General features: G+C 42.7%; 3 protein-coding genes across 3 annotated transcripts; 2 read left to right on the plus strand and 1 right to left on the minus strand.

Annotated features, from left to right (window-relative positions):
- The first annotated feature begins 506 nt into the window (after positions 1-506).
- Positions 507-13,082, plus strand: fanci (FA complementation group I). The gene is made up of 38 exons (XM_079684726.1): positions 507-798; positions 947-1,046; positions 1,156-1,228; positions 1,359-1,489; positions 2,114-2,267; positions 2,391-2,448; positions 2,637-2,678; positions 2,882-3,005; positions 3,804-3,889; positions 3,969-4,101; positions 4,196-4,273; positions 4,364-4,500; positions 4,623-4,803; positions 4,897-4,984; positions 5,088-5,218; positions 5,492-5,562; positions 5,723-5,837; positions 5,940-6,062; positions 6,755-6,823; positions 6,919-7,020; positions 7,106-7,300; positions 7,880-8,001; positions 8,090-8,251; positions 8,612-8,791; positions 8,875-9,041; positions 9,116-9,192; positions 9,482-9,598; positions 9,677-9,728; positions 9,809-9,936; positions 10,905-10,970; positions 11,075-11,171; positions 11,285-11,469; positions 11,557-11,613; positions 11,689-11,748; positions 11,876-11,950; positions 12,113-12,208; positions 12,339-12,440; positions 12,538-13,082. The coding sequence occupies exons 2-38, from the start codon at positions 954-956 to the stop codon at positions 12,592-12,594; spliced, it is 3,984 nt and encodes a 1,327-aa protein (XP_079540852.1). The 5' UTR covers positions 507-798; positions 947-953; the 3' UTR covers positions 12,595-13,082.
- On the minus strand, positions 12,550-21,994 carry polg (polymerase (DNA directed), gamma). Its single transcript, XM_079684727.1, has 23 exons — positions 21,863-21,994; positions 20,678-21,275; positions 20,239-20,434; positions 19,891-20,058; positions 19,663-19,809; positions 19,454-19,533; positions 19,160-19,342; positions 18,889-19,031; positions 18,668-18,791; positions 18,358-18,588; positions 18,131-18,248; positions 17,654-17,737; positions 17,296-17,409; positions 17,044-17,204; positions 16,910-16,963; positions 16,696-16,813; positions 16,468-16,603; positions 14,770-15,016; positions 14,538-14,660; positions 14,230-14,398; positions 13,712-13,920; positions 13,447-13,607; positions 12,550-12,750 (listed from the first exon to the last, which is right to left on the minus strand). The coding sequence occupies exons 2-23, from the start codon at positions 21,247-21,249 to the stop codon at positions 12,686-12,688; spliced, it is 3,603 nt and encodes a 1,200-aa protein (XP_079540853.1). The 5' UTR covers positions 21,250-21,275; positions 21,863-21,994; the 3' UTR covers positions 12,550-12,685.
- Positions 21,995-22,419: 425 nt separating this feature from the next.
- On the plus strand, positions 22,420-24,198 carry LOC307041366 (Golgi apparatus membrane protein TVP23 homolog A-like). Its single transcript, XM_079684728.1, has 7 exons — positions 22,420-22,518; positions 22,653-22,735; positions 23,026-23,170; positions 23,316-23,405; positions 23,479-23,607; positions 23,704-23,826; positions 23,924-24,198. Exons 2-7 carry the CDS (start codon positions 22,656-22,658, stop codon positions 23,948-23,950), a joined length of 594 nt encoding a protein of 197 aa, XP_079540854.1. The 5' UTR covers positions 22,420-22,518; positions 22,653-22,655; the 3' UTR covers positions 23,951-24,198.
- Positions 24,199-24,590: the final 392 nt, after the last annotated feature.

Here is a 24,590-nt window from a genome sequence, read left to right on the forward strand (position 1 = left end):
CCATTAAGAACTAATGATCAAATTGTCTTTTTATCACTCATCAAAGATAGCAGAAAACATGCATTATATGGAGGGGACTCTGACAGAGGATTATTCCCAAAGTACACCGTAAAAGTACTTCAGCAGCTGAATTGAGAAAACAAACTCGAGAGACGGCTGAGGTGACCGCAGTGCAGAATCGCTGTAGTTTAAATCTCCTAACAATGTTGTCCATTTTAGACACAGGCTTATTATATTTAATTACAGCCCTTAATAACACTCATTCTCTGGGCTCAATATATGTCTTGGCCGTTTTCGTTGTGATCGCTAAATTCACCTTGTTTCCCCTTGTTTATAATATTTTCACCGTTCCACACACGAATGCTTTTGTTTTGAAATTACTTCCGTGAGTTTCACCCACCCAGCCCCTCGCTCCATTAGACCACCATTTGACCTTTTAATAAGGTAAAAAGCAAAAAGCAAAAACGCCTCTCAGACGCTCTTCCGTTTTCTTGTTTAATAAAGAAAAACAATTGGACGGTAGATACACGGATTTTTAAGACATGTTGTTTTGTTTTTTCGTAATTTACGGCATTCATTAATATTGTTTTGAAAACGTCAACAAAAACTGCAATTGTGGGATACTGTGAGCCGAACATGGCAACCATGAAGGAAAACAGGAAGTGATCGCTGGCGGGAAATTCGTTGCATGTTATGAAAGCGTATCACAACTGCTGAAGGCTTTTCATGGACTAGTTAGCTAGTTCACTGAATTAAATCGAATGTACAAAATCAAATTAAGCTTAACGACAAATAGAGGTAACACACTTGTAATTTGCCCATTTAGTTTATCAAATGTAACATTTTGCTACAGTAACAACAAGCTTGCTGATGTACACAACAACAGGTGATTTCTTCCTATCTCTACGTTTACGTTACCGTACTCTTGTGTTTTTTTTTTTTACAGATTAATCATGAAGGATGACATGGATAAAATCGTCAGTCTGTCAGATGGAGACAGAACCGTCGAACTTCAGAAATACCTGTCGTCCCTCTCAAATGACCAGGTAAAGCTAAGTTGCCCACCATATTTAAAGTTATAAATATAGTTAAAAATAATTCTGGCAGTGTCGGTTTGCTCACGAAACACTTCCCTCTGTTTTGTCTGCTTTCTAGTTAACCACCGTGTTAACGAATGGTGCCCTAAAGGGTAAGAAGGTCGGAACCATGATAAAAGGCATATTTAAAGGTAGGTTAATGAAATACACAAATGGAATAAATGTCCACAACACAATTACTAGGCTAACACTATCATATATCTGTATTAAGAAGCATTAAACATAATTTTAAAATACCTCTATTGTGTGCTATTTGTTTAGGCTCTCCATCCAGTTCCACTGAAGGATCTACCCGCAGACTTCTTGTCTATCAACACTGCATCCCTCTGTGTGAGTCTGGGGATCTTCAGACTGAAGTGGCAGCTGATATCATTGGACTGCTGATGCTTGAGGTACCAAAAAGTTGATATATTCTGCTTTTATAGAGCATCTATTTATACAAGACACCAAGCATGCTACTATTAATATTAATGTATGTCCATTAGGTGGACTCGCATGTACTAGTTCACACTCTGTACTTGGTCTTTTCAGGGACTTGAACCGGCGACCCTACCAAGCCAAGTCCCTACTAATTGTGTTACTACTGACCCATAGACAATTAGATCAATAATGTTAAATAAACTGTCCAGATTGTGTTTTCACTGTGCTTAAAACGTTAGTCCTTCAATGAGAAGTTAAATAAAAACCTCTCAATTCTAATGTCTGTTACAAGCTCTCTGCACTGCAAAAAAAACGACTGAAACGTCGATTGATACATCATCAACATAAGACTAAAATATCCTTACACCAAACCTACTGATTAAAACCACATTGCTTGGGAACATGCCGAATTACTCTACCTTCCTCTATTTCTTATACATTTTAATCCAAAAATATAAATGCTTGACTCCTGTGCTGAGTTGCTGTCCCATCTGTGTATGCGTTTCTTAGATTCTAAAAATGTCTCTACATATTGTGTCTCCATGCCTTTTCAATTTGTCCGGCATCTGCCTAATTGCTATTTTTGCCTCTCACAGACTCATACTCTGCCCGGACCCTCTCTTGCAAAACTGGCCTCTCTTTTTGTTGAAGCCATTAAGGTGGGAAAAATGGGCAGTGGGAAATCCCTGGAGCTTTTTCCGACTGTGCTGACTGCCCTCTCAGCCTGTGAAGCGTTGTCCTATGGAAAAGGTATGTGCAAATTGGTAGCCCTGGTAACTTGGTCATTTATTAGTTAGTTGTGTAATATACAACATTTTAAATGTGACAAATCGGTTTCTCTTGCGGTTGCTTGTTATTTGATCATAACTGTAGGTGAGCTCAGTGGGGAGGAGTACAAGAAACAGCTGATCAACAGCCTGTGCTCCAGCAGGTGAGCACAAGTCAGACCTTTTACTATATTCACATGTGCAATTTTACACAAGTTTCTTTGGGGTTCTTGACAGTATTTACAATGTAAAAAAAGGAAGTTAAAAATAATAGTTAAGCCAAAACCTTTTGATATGGGACCTTAAACAACAGTATTGCAATTGTTGGATTTGTGTATCTCTTTTCCTGCAGATGGGACCCGCAATGTGTCATCCACTTGACGACCATGTTCAGGTAAAACCTTTGACTATCAGAGTGTCACATTCTCAGGCATTTCAGACTCTTTAATACGTCTGTTAAAGAACCGTATGTTTATTTTTTGTTTTTTATAAAGTTCTACAGTGACATAACAATGTTTGATCTGCTATTAGTCTTGTTGTGCTGCCTCTCAGGACATGCAACATTTATAAACCATGTTTTTGTGTCACACATTTTAGGGATGTACCCCTGTCATCAGAGGAGCTGCAGTTTCTGGTGGAGAAAGTCCTGAGGATGTTCACTAAGCTGGACCTGCAGGAGATTCCACCACTGATTTATCAGCTGCTGCTTTTATCCGCAAAGGTGTGTGTGTATATACACTGAACAAAAATATAAACGCAACACTTTTGTTTTTGCTCCCATTTTTCATGAGATTAACTCAAAGATCTAAAACATTTTCTACATACACAAAATAACCATTTCTCTCAAATATTGTTCACAAATCTGAAAAAATCTGTGATAGTGTGCACTTCTCCTTTGCCGAGATAATCCATCCCACCTCACAGGTGGTATCTGGTGTGAGGGTTAGGATTAGGGTTAGGGTTAGGGTAATGTTGTGAATCGAGTGGCCCATGGTGGTGGTGGGGTTATGGTACGGGCAGGCGTATGGTACGGCCAGGCGTATGTTATGGGCGATGAACACAGGCCACTCGATTCACAACATTACCCTAACCCTAACGCTAACCCTCACACCAGATACTGACTGGTTTTCGGACCCCCCCAGACCCCCCCAATAAAACTGCACGTTTCAGAGTGGCCTTTTATTGTGGCCAGCCTAAGGCACACCTGTGCAATAATCATGCTGTCTAATCAGCATCTTGATATGCCACACCTGTGAGGTGGGATGGATTATCTCGGCAAAGGAGAAATGCTCACTATCACAGATCTTTTCAGATTTGTGAACAATATTTGAGAGAAATGGTTATTTTGTGTATGTAGAAAATGTTTTAGATCTTTGAGTTTATCTCATGAAAAATGGGAGCAAAAACAAAAGTGTTGCGTTTATATTTTTGTTCAGTGTGTGTGTAACAGCATAAACGGGTAATCATCACTCCCTCTTTGTTTTAATGTGCTAAATGCCTGCTCTGGACTGCCTCACAGGGTTGTAAGAAACAGGTCCTGGATGGAATCATCTGTTATTTTAAAGAGCAAGACGTTCGCCAGGAAGAGGAGCAGAAACACGGAGAGTGAGTGGCTCATACCCTGCAAGTTGAAATAAGTGCATTTATTCCAAATCATACTGACTTTACTGTGTTTGTTTCTCAGGAGCCTGGATCTAGAGGTCCAGTCTATTCCTCAGGACCAGTTGAGGCATGTGGAAGGCACTGTGATCCTCCACATAGTCTTTGCTATAAGACTCGACCATGAACTCGGGAGAGAATTCCTTAAAAACTTCAAGGTTGTGTGAAACTCATCCGTCTGTTATTTTTCTGTTATTTTTCTAAATTGTTTGCATTTTTAACGTAAAATATGCCATAAATCTTGAATCACAGACCTCTTACGGGGACCTGTGCCCTTTCAGTGTGGCACTGTTGCTCTCAGTGGCTCGCATTCAGCGCTATGAAGAGCAGGTGAGGCATCTATATTATTTTCCTTATACTCATTTGAGTCTTTTTATTTTCCGTTCACTTATTTAAGTCCTTTTTGGGGGATTTTGTTAGGTGTTTGACCTTTTGAAGGGGTCAATCGTCAAGAGTTTCAAAGATGAGCAGCTGCAGCAGGGGTCCAAGTTCCTGCAGGACCTTCTGCCTGGGCCCTGCAGCGTGGATCACATGATCCTGGACACAGTCAAAAACAGGTCAGATGCAAGCGATGTTTTAATGTAACTGTGACCTGGGTTGGCCAAGATGCACATCTCACATTTTTCAGGGACACAGTATTGGTAGTTAATGTTCTTCACATGATTTTCCACCTCTGCAGCGTGTTTGGTTGGGATCATGTGACCCAGGGGCTGGTGCAGCTGGGCTTCTCCCTTATGGATGCATTTGGACCCAAACCTGGACCATTTGGAAAGACCATAGAAGGGGCCTCTACCATAGCCCGGACCCCCACTCAGCAAGCATGTAAGCTAGGAGGACAGGTGCTCCTGCAGGGCTTTAAGGTATTAAAGTTTCTTGACCACAATGTTAATGACTGGTTATTGACTTTATCATTCTATTTTCTCATTGGAGAATGTCTGTTTCTTCTACAACAGATGCACGAGCCTATCAGAGGCGAGATACTGGAGCAGGTCTTGAATCGATTGGTCACAAAGACAGCCTCACCTGTCAATCATTATTTAGGTAATATGACATTTACATATTAGTCCCAGCTTTCAAGTGTACACCAGTTTTTAATCATCCCTGTAACAGACTACATTTTTTATTTTGTGTCTTTTTTTCTCAGACCTTTTCTCTGACATTGTGGTCTCTGCTCCCATGATTCTCCTGGAGTCCTCTTCCAAGGTGACAGAGACATTTGACCATCTGTCATACCTGCCCTTGACCACTGTTCAGGGTTTACTAAAAGCTGTCCAGGTACCTAAACACACGCACGCACGCGCGCACACACACACACACACACACACACACACACACACACACACACACACACACACACACACACACACACACACACACACACACACACACACACACACACACACACACACACACACACACACACACACACACACACACACACACACACACACACACACACACACACACACACACACACACACACACACACACACACACACATTGTAGAGGTATTTGTTGTTTAATCATTCTCTTCTGTTTATTCTCCAGCCTCTGCTCAAAGTCAGTATGTCCTTGAAAGATGCTTTGATTCTAGTTCTCCGTAAGGCCATGTTTTCCAGGTATGTACTGCTTCACTTTGAATCGGATCAGTATTATCCTTATAGTTAAATGAATGATGCTTTGGTAAAGACATGTGGTACTTTAACAGTAGTTTAGTGAGACGTGTAACACTTGAGGTAAAGCTCATTTCTCACACTATCCTATATGACTCTCCTGTAGCCAGCTGGACGGCAGGAAGTCTGCAGTGACCGGCTTCTTGTTGCTGCTGAAGAACTTCAAAGTGTTGGGCAGCTTGGCCTCGAGCCAGTGTAGCCAGGCGGCGTCCTCGAGCCAGGTACAGACTTCATGTGGTGTTTCTCTACATTGGCTGTAACACTATTTGCACTTTTTAACATCGTAGCTCCTTTAATAACCCTGTGTCTGAACCCCTGAACAGGTCCAAGTGGACGTTCATTCTCGTTACAACTCTGCTGCCAATGAAGCGTTCTGTCTGGAGATCCTCAGCAGCCTGCGGCGCTGCCTCGGTCAGCAGGCTGACGTGCGTCTCATGCTCTATGAGGTTCGAGCTCTCTTTTGGATGCCATGTTTAGTAGTTGTTTTAATGGTTCCCTTTTATGCAAAATCCACTTTTTCATGTCTTTGATACATAAATATGTGTCCCTTCTCCTGATCCATTTTTACAAAAACCTTTTTGCTATTTTGTGATGTCATAATGGTTTTTCGGCTTGTGTAACCATTAGCCAATCACCAACCAAGGTAGACCCCCCCCCCCACCTTATCACCTGGATCTCCTCCTAGAGCACCATTTTGTTCTTTTTAACCAAATATCTCTCAGAGGGGCGTGGGGAGGGGCTCCTTATTTTCATCTAAAGTAACAGATCCAGAATCATCCCTTTTGAAACAGGGCTGAAACAGAGGGGACTATGGGATGCTACAATGATCTGTTTGGTATTTGGAGCCAAACACTTCAGAGACATGTTTTGTACATATCTGAGACCTATAATATATTGATGAAAAAGAGTATAATAGGTGACCTTTAAGATTCGTTACATGGTGCTACAGTTTCTTACCATGATTTGTTAAACCTTTTTACTCCAACTTAAGCATGTTGCACATACATCGCTCAACTTAAGGAACATTCCTAAAAGAAACCCTTCAACATTTTGAGTCTGATTCTCTCTAATCTGTGCGGTGTGTATATATAAGGGTGGTCAGACATGTATGCTCATTTGTATTCCCCCCCTTTTCCAGGGTTTCTATGATGTACTCCGTCGGAACTCTCAACTTGCCAGCTCCATCATGCAGACCCTCTTCTCGCAGGTACGCTTGTGTGTGTTTAGTGCATACTGGGTTAGGTGTTATTGTAAAGTTATCTACAAGACAGACAGCTGTATCTCATGTCTTTGTTTCCTCAGCTGAAGCGGTACTACGAGCCTGAGCAGGACCTCCTTCCCCCGGTGAAACTGGAACCATGCATCACAGCGCTCGGAGACCAGGTTTTCCTCCAGGAGCCGCTGGTACTTTGTCTGCATTGAAGCATTTTGATGGCTCCGTTCTTTGCTGTGTTAATGTCTCTGATGAATAGTATTTGTTCCCTTTCAGGCCCATCTGTTGAGCTGTACTGTTCACTGCCTGCTCTGGCTGCAGAACATGCGACGATCTGCACACCCAATTGCAAACGACAGTGATGACGAGGATGAGGAGAAAGATGAGGAGGGATACCAGTCGGAACTAGAGACCATCCTAGAGAGCATGACGAGACGCATGATCAAGAGTGAACTGGAGGACTTTGAACTGGTATTAATTCAAGATAGAAATACAGTATTTACACTAAACCAAATTGTCTGGCTTTCAAAGGTTTGGCTCAACTTTACCATTATCGACGTAGCGTCCCCATGGTCGACATCAATTTTTTTTAATTGATTGGTCTTTCAGCGACCTGTACAAGCCTGTACGTTAATACGGTTAATAAAGAAACAACAATATGGGGAAGCTTATTGCATGTACAAGCATAAAGCAAATACAAAATCTCTAACCAGGAACGTATTGATGAAAAATGTTTTTATTGTATATCTGTTGTATTTGATTGCCTCCCTTCCAGCTTCCAGGCTTTCCCACAATGACACGGTGTGTGTGTGTGTGTGTGTGTGTGTGTGTGTGTGTGTGTGTGTGTGTGTGTGTGTGTGTGTGTGTGTGTGTGTGTGTGTGTGTGTGTGTGTGTGTGTGTGTGTGTGTGTGTGTGTGTGTGTGTGTGTGTGTGTGTGTGTGTGTGTGTGTGTGTGTGTGTGTGTGTGTGTGTGTGTGTGTGTGTGTGTGTGTGTGTGTGTGTGTGTGTGTGTGTGTGTGTGTGTGTGTGTGTGTGTGTGTGTGTATCAGGACAAGTCAGCTGAGTTCTCCATTGGATCCAGTGTTGGTGTGAAGAATAGTATCTACGCTGTGCTGGTGATGGGAGTCTATGAGATCCTTATGGAGTTCACCTTCATCAAAGCCAACTACAGGTAGCACCTGGTTCTTTTCTCAGGATGTTGCGTAGCATATTGTTGTTGAGTTTGTTGTTTATTTATTGTGCTTGCCTCTGTGTTTCAGTAAAAACCGCTTTGAGGAGCTCATGGAGCTTTTCAACCGCTACCACAAACTGTCTGAGATCCTGAAGGAGAAATCAGGAAAAGGTCGAGTGCCTTCAAACAAAACCCCCCGCAGTTTACTCTCTCTGGGCTTCATATCTACTCTCCTTACTGTGCTCTTCAGGTACATGCTGTTTGATTATCTTTCATTCAATCAAATCACGATTTATGAAATGATGTATAGACCTAAAAAAAATTGCTTTTTATAAATACTGTTACAATGAGGACATTTACTTCTTTCTTTATAACTTTTCTAGATAACATGTTTAATATGAATTGAATTGCACTTTGTACAGCATTTGAAACAACAGTTAGCCTATAGCTCTTAATGAACTTCTCAGGTAGAAATGCTTTGTAAACCCATCAACTGTTTCTCACTCAGGATTTACAACACCAACGCATTTCAAGAACTAAATACCACTGGATTGTTTGATGAAATTCTTAAAGTTGCATGAATATTAGAAAAATATATTTGTATTTTCAGAGACAGTACTCAGAGCAGAGAGGATGCTCTGTCAGTTCTTCGCCTAAGTGGAGAGTTTGTGCGTTATGCGGTGAACGTAGCGGTTCAGAAGATCCAGCAGCTGGAGGAGAGCGGACACACGGACGGGCCGGACGGACAGAACACAGACAGAACGTTCCGCTTCCTCTGTGACATGACAAGGTCCGGCTCCTTGGCCTTAATAACAGCTCTAGTTACTCCATGTGTATGTCTGTTTTTGAGAGGTCTGCCCTTGCATTATCCAGTGTGCTGATGTGGCGCTACACCAACATCCCCAGCGCGGTGGAGGACGGGGGGAAGAAGGAGAAGCGCTCCAGCCTGTCTCTGCTGTGCCTGGAGGGTCTGCTCAGGATCTTCACCACCTGCCAGCAGCGCTTTCCAGACAGGATGGTCCAGCTCCTCTCCACCATGGGTGAGACAAGCACAGAAGCAGTGAATTCAACACTGATTATTGTTCAGAAAGTCATCACATGTTCTGTTCTGCAGACATCGCAGAGGATGACTCTGAGCCAGATGATGGCAACGCCACTGAGATGAACTTCTTCTACATCCGACAGTTTCAGGTGCATCCAAACGGAATGGATTTGGTTATTCTCTACATATTTTAAAAGTTACAAACATGTATTTTAGGATCAAACAGCTAAAGGTCTTGCGTATCCATCGCTTCTTTTAATTGATAAAATGAAACTTCGCTTCATATATATCTTAACTGATTTTACTGAAGGCATGTCAGGCTAAACATCATTTTCAATGTTATACGAGGAGTTAGGTTTGCCTGAGATGTTTCAATGTTTGAAATGCAGTGCACTTGTTCATGTAGTCTGAAATCCAATGTTCTCTTCCTGTCAACAGAGGGCGCTGTTCACTCAGCTAAGTGGAGGAGAGGAAGAATTTAACAGCAAGGAGGCTCAGCTGCTGGTCAGCATCCTGACTGTGCTCTCACGCCAGCTGAAGCCCGCCTCCCAACAGGTAGGGGAACCTCTGAAGAGCACTTCATACGAACACCTCTCTAGCACCTTCTCCCCTAACACACGTTTACATCTGCAGTTTGTACAGATGATTACGTGGACTGTAAAGATCTGCAAGGAGACCAGTTTTGGTGAGTGGGGGTGGGTTAATGAATCTTTGCGTTCATGCACAGTAAGGGGGGTTCTTCTGAGATCTGTTTCTCTCTTCTAGAGGATTCTGCTTTCTCCAAGGGTCTGCTGTCTCTTCTGTTCAGCCTGCATGTTCTCTACAAGAGTCCTGTGAGCCTGCTGCTGGAGCTCTGCCAGGACATCCACAGCCAGCTGGGGGACATCGATCAGGTACACACACACACACACACACACACACACACACACACCCCCCTTTCAAAACAATCGCAAGGCCCAGGGTAGCATCAGTGCGTGTACTTGAAGAAAAATGATTAAAAGCGATTTCGCTTAAGTCATATACAAATGATGCACAATTATGGCATGATATTATGTTAGAGCGAACTTACAATAGAGTCAAATGTCTCAGTTGCACAGTTTAGAACAAAAATCCTTTCTCTGGCTCTCAAGGCTCGCATATTTAAAAACAGCCAGAAAGACAACAGGTTGTGTGAATTAAGAGAAAGGGTGTCACATCTTCTTCTGAATTGTGAAAATCTATATACATTTAAATATCTGTTGAAAATCCAGTGTTGTTTTGCTGCTCTAATAATAATTTTGAATCCTTGTTTAATTTGAATGCTAACAAGTTGGCTGCCGTAGGTTTAAATCAGTGCTTCTCAAACTTTTTCATACCAAGGACCACCTAACTCCACAAATATAAAAAAACACATCGTTTTTCTTGAAAAGATTACTAATCGCCTGTAAATGGTACAAACAAGTGGCAACATGTGTGATGAAGGTGTTACGCTGGGCTATATCGTGCAATCAAAAGTGAAACTTAACCTCGCTCCATTGTGGAGATATTCCCACGAGAGTGCGGAAAACTTAAATAAATGTATTTATTTAAAATGTGAAATTTTACCAATATACTCACGGACCACTAGGGGGCGCTCACGGACGCCAGTGGTCCGTGGACCACACTTTGAGAAGCACTGGTTTAAAGCATGATGTGAAATAAACGACTACATAATAAATAATTGTATTTCGTAAGCCTGTTTGGGCTGTGCATACTATTAATTGAAGACACGATGTTCTCAAAAATCAAATCATGATAAAATTCAAATGTTGCAGTTGCCTCTTTCCTACTACCTGAGTCAACATGTCACTTTTTGTCCTGCCTTGTTTCTCTGTGCGTTCAGGATGTAGAAGTGGAAAAGCAGTCTCACTTTGCCATAGTCAACATGAAGACTGCGTCCACAGCCACAGTGAGTGTTTTTACTAATAAACCAGAAGCTCCTGATATGCTGCGACATCAGTATCTCAGAACGGGTTTGCTCAGCATCTTCATCACTTGAATCTCTCTTCCCAGCTGCTGGTCCTGTCTCAGGTTGACCGAGTGTTGGATGAAGTGGACTGGCTTATTGCCAGAAAGAAAAGCCAGGCGCCCTCTGACACACCGGGTCCTGGTAAGTAAGCTTTTTCGCACAAATTCAGTCGGATAATGGTGAGAGTAGGGAGAGGACGAGATGCATCTCTGTCAGGGAGTGGCACTGAAACTTGTGATGTCCCTGATGTGTAGGGGGGGCCACCCAGACTGCGGGCCAGCAGGATCCCATAGAAAAAGCGGTGAAGCTGCAGCTCGGGACCCTTCTGACGGCGCTAAACGAGCTGGTGCAGACCGCCCTGCTGCCTGGCTCATGTACCATCACCCTGCTGAGAGAACTGAGCCGCACCTACACCACCCTCACCACGCTCATCAAATACGTGCGTTAACTGTGTCCACTCTTTGACCTCAGTATTAATGTAGTTTGTTGAGTGTGACTTTTAATTTGTCAATGTGTGTTGCTTTAGTACATCCAGGTGTGTGCCAGTCAGCCCGGAGCACTGCCGGCTCGCCTCGAGAAGCTGGTGAGTCAGTGGTTTTGTTTAGTGTTTTAACTTTATTACTTCAGTTGTCACGGTAACAAAGTGTTCTCTGTGCAGGTGAAACTGTCGGGCTCCCACCTCACGCCACAGTGCTACTCCTTCATCACTTACGCACAGGTACACTTCAGACGGGTCCCTGACAAAGCTCCAGGTTTTCAGGCTCATCGTCACTTCCGTTATTCTGAACTGTTTGAGATCATTTACAGCAACTTAAACAGGAAGAGCTGATGTGTTTTGTTTTTAGAGTGGAGAAATGAGCGTTGGAGGCGCAGATGACAAGAAGAAAAAGAAAAGAAATGAAGTGAACACTGCTGCCTCTGTAAGGACATTCACTCGTAACATTCATTTCCTGATTTATGTGATTTGATAAGAAAAGCAATACATTCACAATCTAACAGTTTCTTTATTGTATCAAAAACAATATATAGATACAATGAACAACTTAAAACAAACTTCAATTCCTTTTTTTCTCCCTCGGCAGGCAAAACTTCTGCGTGAAACAAAAGCCATTCCTAACGTAATCTTCAGTATTGAACAGTACGAGAAATTCCTCATCACACTTTCAAAAAAATCAAAGGTATGTGAGCTGAAATATAAAGGTCTCTGTAAAACAGACCAATGGCTCCTTGAACACCGTTAGTGCGTTGCTGCAGGTTAGGCCACTCATGTACAGTGTTTCATCAGCAGCTGTGTATTTCTCTCTTCAGGTCAATCTGATGCAGTACATGAAGTTGAGCACCTCGAGAGATTTCCGCATCAACGCTGCTTCTCTGGACGCAGCTCTGCAGGAGCAGGACGGCAGTCAGGAGGTCAGTGCACTCTAACACTGCAGCTACAAAAGGGTCTGTCATCCTTACACATTCACACTGTAATGGTTTGTTTTCACTCTTCCTCCATCTCTTTTAGACCAACCAGTCAGAGGAGAAAGAGGAGGAGCCCAAAAAGAAGAAGAGGAAACAGTGAGCTAAGAATCAGCCTCACTGATGTGGGACTTGCACAGCTGCTGAATGGCTTTAAGTCTGTTCTGAGTAACAGAGGCTTCTCCCACACAGTGCTATCTCCCTCTGTCCAGAGAGCCTCTAGTGATGTCCAGTATTTGGTAGATGTCCAAGGCCTCACCTGTGAAAAGTTTGCACACTTGTATTAACTCTCTGTTTATGATCCTATAGTTAACTATATATTCAAGAGATGTTTTCTAAACCATAGGTACATGTGAATTGTTACTGTCACTTTAAGTAATCAGTTGCTATTATATACAAAGAACAGTTGTGTGTGTATATATATATATATATATATACTACATATAGCATTCCCTAAGATGCCCCCACTTGCCTGAACAAAAGGAAGAAGTGGATACATGGTTTCCAATACACATAAATGCATCCCGGAGAGAAACCTAGCTTTGTTTCTAGTGCTGTTTTGTTTTAAAATAAATCTTGTTTTCTTTCTTATTCTGTTCACTTAAACAGTTGTTTATATTGTATCTTGCATGGCATTTTATCAAGCCAAAAATGTTGATGTATTTAATGTTATCTAAGAAAATTCAGAACTCAATTTGTATGCATGACTTTGTAAAGCAGTGCAAATAAACTGAAAGCATACTGAAAAGGTAAAGTTTTTATTTTGGACAAATTCATTAGGCAAAACTTTTTTAGAAAGATGTTATAGATTATTTGATATTTAATGTGCTGTTAAAAGGTGCACATGATTCCAGGGATTTGATGTTAATTAACCTTTTAGTTTTCTTATGCACATTGGTATAAAACACATTTTGAATAAATGTAGTAAAAGCGGATGATGGTGTGCAGAACTCACCAGGCGCTAGGCCGTATCTTCTCTCAACACCTGTGGGGTTGGAGGGGGTCACACAGTCCATGTTGACCTCCTTCCTCAGACACTGGTCAATGTCGATGGCACTGAAGAAAGCTACTGACTGGGGAAGGTCCTTCATGTCTAAAGCATGGGCGAACACGCTCCTGCAGGAGACACAAGCACACACTCAGAAAAGCTACCATGTTAACTGCCTTCTCTCTATTGGATATATTCTAACAGGAGGATGAACACCCAGCTGGGAGCAGACCTTGTGAGCAGGTTTGTGATCTGTAGAGCCAGCGCTGCTCGGTGGCGGTCTTCGCTGCAGACCAGGTACCGCACCTCGTCATGGATGCTGATGCAGAAACGTCCATCGATGTCGTGCTCCTCCAAGAGCCACTTCATGGCCACCAGCATCAGGTGGAGGTAGTCCACCGCTGAGCTCTGCACCACCCAGTTCACTCTGCTGGTGATGAACTGACAAAACAAATATGAAAACATCTTACTTTAAAAAAGGTATATTTTGTTATTCAGATTTTCTTGTCGATTAGCAGTAGCTATGTTCCTCATCCAGTTAGGGAAAGATACAGGCATTTCTATCCTTTTTTTTATAAAGTTAATGACTTAAAGATACTTGGCTTTTGACAGTAAAAAGGCAATACATATATTTCATTACAAATCTCAGAAGTTCCACATGAGAAAAGAGGGGTTTGCCTGCTCACGCTAGTTAAATAGCACCATGTGAATTAGATTTATGTTAAAATGTTATCTTTCCTGCTGCCCCACCTCATTCTTCACTGCCTCGGGCTCCAGGGCTCTGCTGATCCTGCAGCCTAGAACCGGAGTGGCTGGCTGGGCTGAATGAGCGATCCTCTCCAGCTCGTTGAACATACTCGACTCCGTACCTCCCGCCCACAGGCGTTTCTCCACCATATCCCACCTCTTCCGCCGAGAGCTGAGGGGTACGAGGAACACAGAAAAAGATGGAGGAATATGGAGAAACAGAGCACTTGGGAAAACATGGAGGATAACATTTTGAGACAGTGAAAAGGCTCCTGACAAGTGTTAGTGTGATGTTTAACTTGCTCCCTTACCACTGTGAGGCCAGTCTATTGATCCTTCTTAACTCCTGCAGGGTGACACTGTCATCTTCCTCCCTCTCCACCTCTATATCCAGTTCATTGACCAGCCACTCACCCTCCTCGGACAATTGGTACCTGACAAAACATCAACACAAACATGAAGCACTAGTGCTCAATTTCATCGCACAACGCAACGTACTAAGAATACAACTTTCACCACAAGACAAACTATTGTTGAGCGTACCTGCGTATGCCCTTTGTCAAGGCGTACATCTGCATGGCCTTACTGGCAGCTTCTGTCTGATCGAGCCGGTGGTTGAACTGCATCAGCAGCCTCTCAGCAAAGGGTTGTCCCGCTCCGTAAATGCGTCCGTAGTTGAACACCTTGGCGTGATCTCGGCTGATGCCCACAGTGTCCGCAGTGCGGCTGTGCAGGTCGGTGCCCTGACTCTTCTTCCCCTGCAGGGTCATCCAGCCGAACGCTGTGCAGCCTGAACCCAGAAAGACACAAGATAAACACATCCTGTCTGTTGAAACTATTACAGATTATGCAGATAACAGATTTTCGCAACCTTAATATGTTGTTAACAGTTCCCCCCGCAAAGACCCAAATACATATATTGTTCCTTTTACCCATAGGCGGCGCGTGAGGCTCAGGTTTGGGAAGGCTAAATAACTTTTTTTACCTGACGATGCCCGCCTCCGGCATCTATAGAAAATAGATCAACTCAGTGAAAGCACCGCCTGCTGACCAATCAGAGCTCAGTGTGCAGAGTTTAAATCTATCAAGTCATATTACAGGATAGAGGAAATACAGTTTAAACTGCCGTATGTAGAGAAGACGCCGACGTGTCGCACTTATCATTCATATCACATCATCAGATTATCGATCATATAATATCATACATTTCCTTATCTGAGTCAGCTTCTCGAGCCGTATCTGGCCGTGCAACACTTACATTGTCACATACTGTATGCAGAAGTATTATTTTAAGCAACACATTAAGTTGACTAAACACTCAACTCAAATGTAACTAAAGTCAGATCCACTCGTGTCTTAGATGGGGCAGTGATATCATAAAACTGTTGTACGCTTTCAAACACTCGGTAGTTGTTTTTTAACCAGTTGTTCTATACTCACCTTGCAGGTGCACTATGTGGCTTGTATCCTGGATTATATGTTTAAGTCATGGATGTTTAAAGTTCATATTTGTTTAATATTAGTTTACTTTGCATTAATGAAGTATGACACTGCGCTGTCAGTACACTTGTCCCTGTTTGTGATTGGTCAAATGTGGATAACCCCGCCCCTTTCACGTGAACGCGCTCTCAGCTGGAGAGAGAAACCCTGGCTTGATTTACCGAGTTGATAACCAGCGTCGTAGGACCGTTTAGCGAGATCTCGTTTGTTAGGGTTAGTTAAGATAACTCAAACATATCCAGGATCTGTTGAACTGGCTTCCTATACAGGGCACAGGTGGCTGCATGCAGCGCTAATGTCAAAGACACAAACATTATATTTTTATTTTACCAGGATGCAGTGACACGAATATTTGGGAAGGCTTGGCCTTCTCTAGCCTTCCCTAGCCTACAGTCCCTGCTGCCCCTGCTTTTACCTGTATGTTTAGGGTAAGAGTTATCTAGTGATTGAGATAGGGGCTGTCTGGACTTCTCTGCCTCTTCCCTTATAATCAAACCACCAAAAAACATTTAAAATGTCTCCTTCCAGTAATCCTGACTAAAGATAATCCACAAACCGTGTTGAGAGCAGTTTCATGTAGGAACTAATATCTTTCTTCCAAACTAAACCCCCCAGCCGTATTACCATCTGCAAAGCCTGCGAGTCCGAACCAAAATAATCTAGATTATTTAATATCACTACAGGGTACAGAAAAAAATATATAGAAAGAACTTCAAAAGAATTGAATAGGACAAATCTCACCGTGCATGCCAGCAAAGTGAGCCTCTCCGAGCACAGCAGCGATCCATAACTCTTGAGAATCTACATCTGCTCCCACCAGGTGATATCCAGGGGGCACCTGCACCATGGCCTTCAGCTCACTGCCCACCCGGTCCCGCTGTGGACACGAAATAAACTGTTAATAAGGAACATTTCTCTTCTGGCTGGTAACTGCACCTCAGCTCTCGTGATATCGGCTTTGTCTCTTACCCGTGCGTTACTGGCTGTCAGCCATGTTGGCTCCACGGCTCTGCGTGTGACGGTTCCAGCGGTGACGACCTGAGGTAATATGGCCCCATACTGGCCCTCTTCATCAAAGTCTTTGTGTCTTTAGGAGACATGGAGGTAGTTATAATGAGCAATGACTATTATCCACAGTAAGGCGGATTAATAAAGAAGATAGATATAGATATGAAAGACAAACCTGCTGACAGTACGAGGGAGCTCCCCCTTTCGCAGCCACAGCACCATCTGAGAACTACAAAGACGGTGAAATCATATACTGGCCATCTTTACGACTACAAGATGATTCCCTTTATGGTGGAAACTGATAGGTACCTTATGCGTTTCTGGGCATTCCTCCAGAAGGACATCATTTTGTTAATCTCCAGAGCTCGTGTAGCGTTGGTTCCACCATGTCCGGCCCTGAGGGTCCCATCCTCCATCTTGGACAGGAAGTCTTTTGAAAAGGGACTGCCGACATTGTTGTGATTTCCATCCTGAAACACGTCATTAGTCAGACGATTCAAATAATTCAGTGAAGGGACAATGTGTTGAGCTAGGTTTTCAGGAAGAACAGTGAAACTCTACCTTATGAGGTAATTTGAAAAACCAGCACCCTGGAATATCAACATCGCTGTAGGGACCGTTTCCATGGTGATAATGGCAGTGGCTCTCCTCTGGGACGTTATGTGGATCTTGAAACTGTTGTTGATACAGAATCAAAATGGTGTCATACAAATAATCACAGATGATGATGTATCATTTCATCACTGCGAGACAAAACATGTGAAGAATAGAAAGAAATACAAGCTGCATGTTAGACCAGATAGTGCCGTTCAATGTCATCAAGGCTATAAAAGGAATGGAAATATAGAAATAAAGTACAACAATGTATTAAAAGTGCTCTTGATACAAAGTCAAAAAAAGCCATGACCATTTCACTCACCTTGTTTGTCTTCTTCTCCCCATTTTTCATCATTCTGACTCCATTTTCCTCTGTCAGACTCTCCAAGTAGCCTAACTCCTCCACCTTAAAATTAGGTAAAGAAAAACACCTATGCCATCATGTACATTAAACATCACAGAGACCCTGGGCCTGATTGATCATTGATAAGGAAGTAGCATTGATACAAAACTAACACCAAGTCGATAAAACACACATTTCAGAGCCGAAACACTTGATCCCGTCATTTACATAATTTAAAGAAAGTCATTGAAAGTCATGCAGCATTGGTAAACTAGCTGTTATGGTTGCTCTAATTTATAACAATGTATGTACAGGCATTTTAATGATTATGATTTTAAAGTTATACAACATTTCGCTTTATATGATATCTAAACAGTGTAATTTGGGATATTTATGAAAAATACAGCCTTTTTTGTCTATACAAGAATGAAGTAATTGTAATATGAGTGTTTGCACCTTGGCCCACACGGTGCTGTCCGTCCACACGAGGTCCTCTGAAGGGTGGCAGTCCTGATACTCAGGCTGTGCTTTGCTGTTCTGCTCACAATACTCTCTGTAAACACTCTCAATAGCTCTGAAGGACAAAACAAAGCTTGAATAAACACACATCCTATGCTAACCACATGTAAAAACTCAATATTAACTAGCTCTTGTCTTGATGATGTAAGCACAGAGTAAGGTACCTGTGAGGGCACACAGGCCCTTCCCCACCCTCTTCCTCCTCTGACACCAGGTTATCTCTGCGTCCAGGCACCAGGTAGCCCCAGCCATGTTTGTCTATGTAGTGAAGGGGGAAGCCATCCCAGGTCAGACCCATCAGCTTAGGAGTGACTCTCATCTGTAGACTGATGAGGTTGGCTCCCGGGGACCAGCTGTCCTCCGCAGACATCTTCTCACACAGCTTACGGTACCAGCTGTAGGACATAGTAAGTACCATGTCGGATGAAAGATATTAATTATTTGATGGCTCTGGGTGCTCGTGAGTGACCTTACCCTGGGTGTCCAGGCAGATGCTGTCTTCTCTTGGGAAGTCGACTCAATGTGTCTTTCAGCTTCTCCACAGCCAGCCTGCTGGGGCAAGGGCCTTCCGTCTCCTCTTCAGAGGGTGGGCCTGGGTCTAATATCACAAATTAATCATCTGCTCTGTTATTTTTAACCTGGAACTGTTGTTATAGTATTTATAAATCATACTTAACCAGGATCAATGATTTTACCTTCTTCCGAGTCTGGAAGTGGAGTACCAACTTTTGTTTCTGCTTCCTTTTTGGAGTTTTTATTTTTGCTGACTGGTACTTTCTTCACCTTGAACTCCTGTACATCCCACTCAAGATCCCAGAGCCAGGGGTCTTCTTTATATCTAAAACATATATACATTTACAAACAATGTGGCTCTTTTAATACAAAGCATTTTCACTTTATCACACACTTAAAGCCAACATTTTAGAAATGGCTATAGTCATAAAACCTGGTAGATGCTCTTCTCACCTGTCATCCTGCAGCAGCTGACAGGCATCATCCGCTAAAGTCATCAGAGATTTCTTCATCTCTCTCTGTAGCTCTTCGTAAATGTCCTGAGAATCTTCCAGGTAACGCCCCCAGTTTTGATTCACAGGGAGGTAGCTCACACCCATCTCCAGCATCCCTGCGAACGTCACTGGATGAGGGCACCTTAAAAAAGAGATTGCAGAATCGCAGACAGCGCAATGTGACATGCTTTGGATTACAACCTAGTACATATAATAGTGAGTAGAAAACGTTTGCTTGTTGGGATTGACTTACCTCTCCATAAAGAGGGGAAGCTGCTCTGTGAAGACGTGATGTGTGGCCTCGACGTCCATGGCGCAGTACTGCATTAACTCCTGTAGAGGTCAGCAAACCCACATGTATCCGTCTGTTCTTCATGATGCATGCAAATCGTTTCGAGGACTTACTTAAACATTTTGCCTTTGATAGGACATCTGACACAGGATCCGTCATGAACATCTTACCTGGAAGTTGTTCCTGACATCAGCCATGCTGCCCTTCACAAATATCTCTCTGGCCTCTTTCTTCAGTGGTGATCCTCCCACATACAGAGCATGGACATCAGCCAGGTTGTTAATGCTGCTAATATTAACCCAGTCCCAGGAGCCGATCTGTTTACAAAAAACATGTCTCAGTGAGTTCTACTAATGACAAAATCCTAGAGGTTTTAGCTTAGACATGATGGCACTAACCGCTGGACCTTCCCGTTTCTGTCCAGCTTTTTTAAAGTGTTCCTTGACCTCCTGAAGACCCCTCCTTTTACCCATCTTATTGGCCATCCACAGTGTGCGCTGAAACCCGGTCAGCCCAGAGATGGCCATGTGAAGGCTCATGGTATCCATGAAGCGCACCTTAGAACCCTTTAGGGAAGAAAACACTTTTATGTCATAAACATACTAATGTAACTCATACAACAAGCATCATACAATTGTACAATAGAGATTCATATTGGAGAAGGAAGGGGACAGAGGGCTAGAAAGGTCAGTTGGTAAAGAGTCGAAGATGTAACAATAACAAAAAAACACTGTCTGAATACTGACCTTTAGTAAGTATTGCTCCTTAATGAATGTTCTGTCAAAACTGACATTATGGCCTACTATGAGCCTCTCCTTCCACTGACCCCCTGGTGGGCGGGCAGAGTTGATCGATGTCTCCAAGGGGATGAGGTCAGCTAGCGTCAACTGGTTTGACCACGAGTACCGCTCTTCAATCAGACGCTTACTACACCAGGAGTACCTGGCAAGTGAGAACATGTTTCCATTGCTGTTTAAAAGGCTGTAATTGCATTATTTTATTATTAAATAATCATAATATCAGTAGCATGAAATGTTCCTAAAATGAACAAAACATTGTTAATCCCAATTGATTTCTGCGACAATGTATAGTTCAACAACACTAGTTATTTTGACAGGCCTTATAATGCCATTCATTGCTTTTTCTCCCCTTCACATGATCTTTACACTTCTTGTTGTTCCTCACCAGTTAGTGGAAGACATAGCAACAGCCATTGTGGGACACCGTCCCTCCACCATGCACACCTCCACATCAAACACCAGTGCAGTCTCCTCTGGGAAATCGACCTTCTGACTCTCCCCATCTGGCCCATAGCGTGTCCAGCCGACCTCCCAGCTCCACTCCTGAGGCATGGCAGGGATCTCCGCCAGCTGCAGCTCGGTGGCCGCCTCAAGGTAGGGTAGACTTTGCTTCTGGGCCAAGATTCGAAAGTGCTCGTCAATATTGTTGCCATACATTTGGGGAAGCTTCAGCTCCACTTCAGGCAGCAGTGAAGTTTCCTTCCCCCACAGCTGATGTTTCTGCAGGTGCCTGATGCTGCGCTCCACTTCCTCCTCTCTGTACTCTGGTTCCTGCCCTCGGAAGATCTGGTCATGGAGGTTCTTTGACAGCATCTGAATGTTCAGGGGATTCATGCGGTTCTCCGTGGACTCCTCGCCATGAAGAGAATGAGGCTTGAAGGAGAAGAGGCAGCGTTGACATCTCCATTGTAGAGGGATGAGAGTCCTCTGCAGAGGAGAGCGCAACACATGCAGCATCACCTCATGAGAACTTCACACTAGAGCTGCAAGACATAGAGACAACATCAATGTTATGTCATGATACAACTTATCCCAGGTTTGTCTCATATGTAATGTAACGATGGCAACAAACTGGGAATAGATACAGCTATACTAAGGTACTAAATACTGGGGATACAGATTTGAAAATAACGATATTATTTGATCATGTATTGTGAGTGTACTATTGTACAAAGGCTGTAAATGTATTGGTCAAACAACACGGTTACAGATATTTCACTCAAATTAAGCTAACTTCTAGTCATTTGCAATAGAGCCTGTTTAACCAGGTGCGTTGAATGAACATGCTTATCTCACACAACTTTTACATTAACGCTAGATATACGTGTACTGGAACCTGGACTAAACACTAGCTACTGTAGGATAGTTACACACGCAGAAACAGACACTTTTCTTATTTGGTTTAATCAACTGAAGTTAACCCCAACCTGCTAACCTATATTTACAAGCATTAAACCCATGCCCCAAGGGTACTGGTGCTAATTTTCTGAGCAGCCAAACAACATAAAAGCTGTTATATCCTGCAAGTGTTTTAGCTAGACTATCGTGAAATAAAGAATAGCAAACTCACCCGATAAGTGCTATGAGGTATAATGTTAAAGTTATCAAGCATAATATGTTTAAAAAGTTCCACAACACATGAGGTTGTAAACTAGCATGGTCCAACCATTGGGTAATATAACAAACGGAGCCTGCCAGCGACCCCAAGCGGTTCGGATGACTGCATGTGTTTTACTATAACAAACAAATTATATGAATATATGAACAGCATTGTTGGATGTGCAACAGTCTTGTACAATAATCGATTATTCACAACTTAACATTATCATAACTATCGTCATGATCGTGTAATTGTTTATATAAAAAATAGAAACGGTTCCAATATGGACACAGCGTGGCCGCGTGGCCTAATGGATAAGGCGTCTGACTTCGAATCAGAAGATTGCAGGTTCGAGTCCTGCCGCGGTCGCATTTTTGTAATGTTGTGATTAGGATGACTATGTTTCGTCACAGTGTTCCCTTCAGAAAAAAGGCATACTGTTATGTTATTGACATAAAGCTGGTTTAACTGCTACGCAATTGACACAATTGTGGTTGCAAATTCAGCGCATTATTGTCTTTGATGTGGATGTAATAACTGTGGAGGCAGTGTGTTGGTGTCGGTCTTATTTCACTGTAACACCTGGCTTTATTCAAGCCCCAGCTAGCCTACGCTTTTCCCCAAAGGTACTTCGCTTTGAATTACACATCTATGACCATGCATATTGGTATTTCCTGTCTAGCTCTAGATGTGTTGTGTTTGTCTGTATTGTATAAGATAGGACGATTTCATTCTGTTGTGTTTTGTCATTGCTTGTCAGAGGATGGCGGATGACACGGAGGATGTGGAGCTGGATTTTGCTGCTGACGAGCAGGAGAGGGCGCGGAGAAGCGCAGTCATAAGGTGGGCTGCAGGGGATGTTTACTATATGGCTTCATTCACTTATTTGTTTTGCACACAGTAGGCTACGGTTTTAACTACATTTGACAATAAAGCTATCTAGTACAATAGCCTGCTGTGTGGCACATTTGTTTTGTTAGCCTTTTACAATTTGATTGAAAGGTAACCAGTCTTAGTAAAAGGTCCATCTTTGCTGTAGGCTACAAGACGAATTGTCTCTGCTTGCTTCAATTCTTTCATTGGCATGTGTATACAGGGTCTTCATCGTTTCTCATCTTGAACCTTCTTTTCAGACACCCCCTTGCCTCCTTTTTCCACCTGTTCTTCCGGGTGGTTGCCATTGTTGCCTATCTTCTCAGTGACTGGATCAGCGAGAACTTTGCATCTTGTTTTGTGCTAATCATCACTCTGCTATCTTTTGACTTCTGGTCTGTTAAGGTGAGAGGTTGAGCAGGTCAGCTGCTAATTCCCCTATTTTCCCTATGCCTAACCCCTTCCCTGCCCTCTTGTGCCCTTCAGTACTGTTTAATCCCCTGCTTTCACCTCTCTGGTTTTGATTTCTCATATTTGTCCTGTGTTTCAGAATGTGACTGGCAGGCTGCTGGTCGGCCTGCGCTGGTGGAATCAGATTGACGACGATGGAAAAAGCCTCTGGGTGTTTGAAGCCAAAAAAGTAAGATATTGTGTGCCATTTTGAATGCAGAAAAGCATTTTACACATTTGAACATTTCAATGTATGTGTGCAGGCCTCCCGCGACAATAACATTGGGACAGAAGCAGAGGCCAGGATATTTTGGCTGGGTCTCATCATCTGCCCTCTCATATGGATATGTTTCTTCTTCACCTCCCTGTTCTCCCTGAAGATTAAATGGCTGGTGAGACACAGGTTGCTTGTGTGCATGCCCTGCATATGTATAGAGGCACATCACATAATGCCCCTCTTTAAATGCATCATCGTCTGTCTTCCCCAGTCACTTGTGGTAGCTAGTATTTCTCTCCAAGCGGCCAATCTCTATGGTTACCTCCGTTGCAAGGCAGTGGGAGAGGATGGCCAGCATGCAGACTCTTTCACGGGGCAGCACCTCCTGCAGCGTGTGAGTGGCTGACTGCAACATTTAACATGAACATTTTCAACATCTCAAAGCTTATTAACAATGAACATAAACTCAATAATAATGTATCCTCTTCCAGCCAGATATCATCTTTGGAATACTGTGAAGATTACCTCGGCCCGTAAAGCCACTCTGTTGTGTTTGTGTATGTTTAAATGTGTGTGTCTTTGAGTGTGTTAGCGTGTGGGAGAAAGAGAGAGATAGATGAGAGCTGCCTCATCTCCAAAGTTCCCATTGCATATACTTGAATGGCTGTGTGCCTTGTGCATGCCTTATGCAGCTGACTGTTCACTTCACATGATGCCCATGAATCAGTCTGGCAATTATGTCAATAAAAGAAAGTGCATTTTAAAATATGTTCCTACTTTATTGTTGGTTGTTCACATATTTGCAAAATGATTGCAAAGAAGTACAAAATCATGTAATAAAACTGCTCAGATTAATAATTATTATTCATACATAATTTGAAATCATATAGGCTCAGTTAATTTAAACATTTTTTATTCAGTTAATAAAATGTATTTATTAGTACATGTAATGTATTACATTACTGTAATATATTGTTGGATTATACTATCTAACTCAAAAGTATTTTTAATTCCGAAAATAATCTGCTGGGGAAAATTGTCTGCTTTGTTGATCAAGACAATTCCAATACCTCCAGAAATGTTTCTGCTTAGTGGTCAAACCATTAACAAGAATAACTGTTAGCTAATGTATTGGAGCCTATCTCTAAACTGGAATGC

This window comes from Notothenia rossii (assembly GCF_949606895.1).
Source record: "Notothenia rossii genome assembly, chromosome: 5".
NCBI lineage: Eukaryota > Metazoa > Chordata > Actinopteri > Perciformes > Nototheniidae > Notothenia > Notothenia rossii.

Bases quoted from the DNA above. Each gene is read 5' to 3' on its own strand.
- fanci (XM_079684726.1), top strand. From the start codon at position 954: ATGAAGGATGACATGGATAAAATCGTCAGTCTGTCAGATGGAGACAGA. The intron at 1,490-2,113 runs GTACCAAAAAGT...TGCCTCTCACAG, and splicing joins TTGGACTGCTGATGCTTGAG to ACTCATACTCTGCCCGGACC. The intron at 4,274-4,363 runs GTGAGGCATCTA...GGATTTTGTTAG, and splicing joins TTCAGCGCTATGAAGAGCAG to GTGTTTGACCTTTTGAAGGG.
- polg (XM_079684727.1), bottom strand. From the start codon at position 21,249: ATGCTGCATGTGTTGCGCTCTCCTCTGCAGAGGACTCTCATCCCTCTA. The intron at 18,792-18,888 runs GTAAAATCATTG...TTGTGATATTAG, and splicing joins ACTTCCAGACTCGGAAGAAG to ACCCAGGCCCACCCTCTGAA. The intron at 17,205-17,295 runs GTAGAGTTTCAC...GACGTGTTTCAG, and splicing joins TTTTCAAATTACCTCATAAG to GATGGAAATCACAACAATGT.
- LOC307041366 (XM_079684728.1), top strand. From the start codon at position 22,656: ATGGCGGATGACACGGAGGATGTGGAGCTGGATTTTGCTGCTGACGAG. The intron at 23,171-23,315 runs GTGAGAGGTTGA...CCTGTGTTTCAG, and splicing joins TTGACTTCTGGTCTGTTAAG to AATGTGACTGGCAGGCTGCT. The intron at 23,608-23,703 runs GTGAGACACAGG...TGTCTTCCCCAG, and splicing joins CCCTGAAGATTAAATGGCTG to TCACTTGTGGTAGCTAGTAT.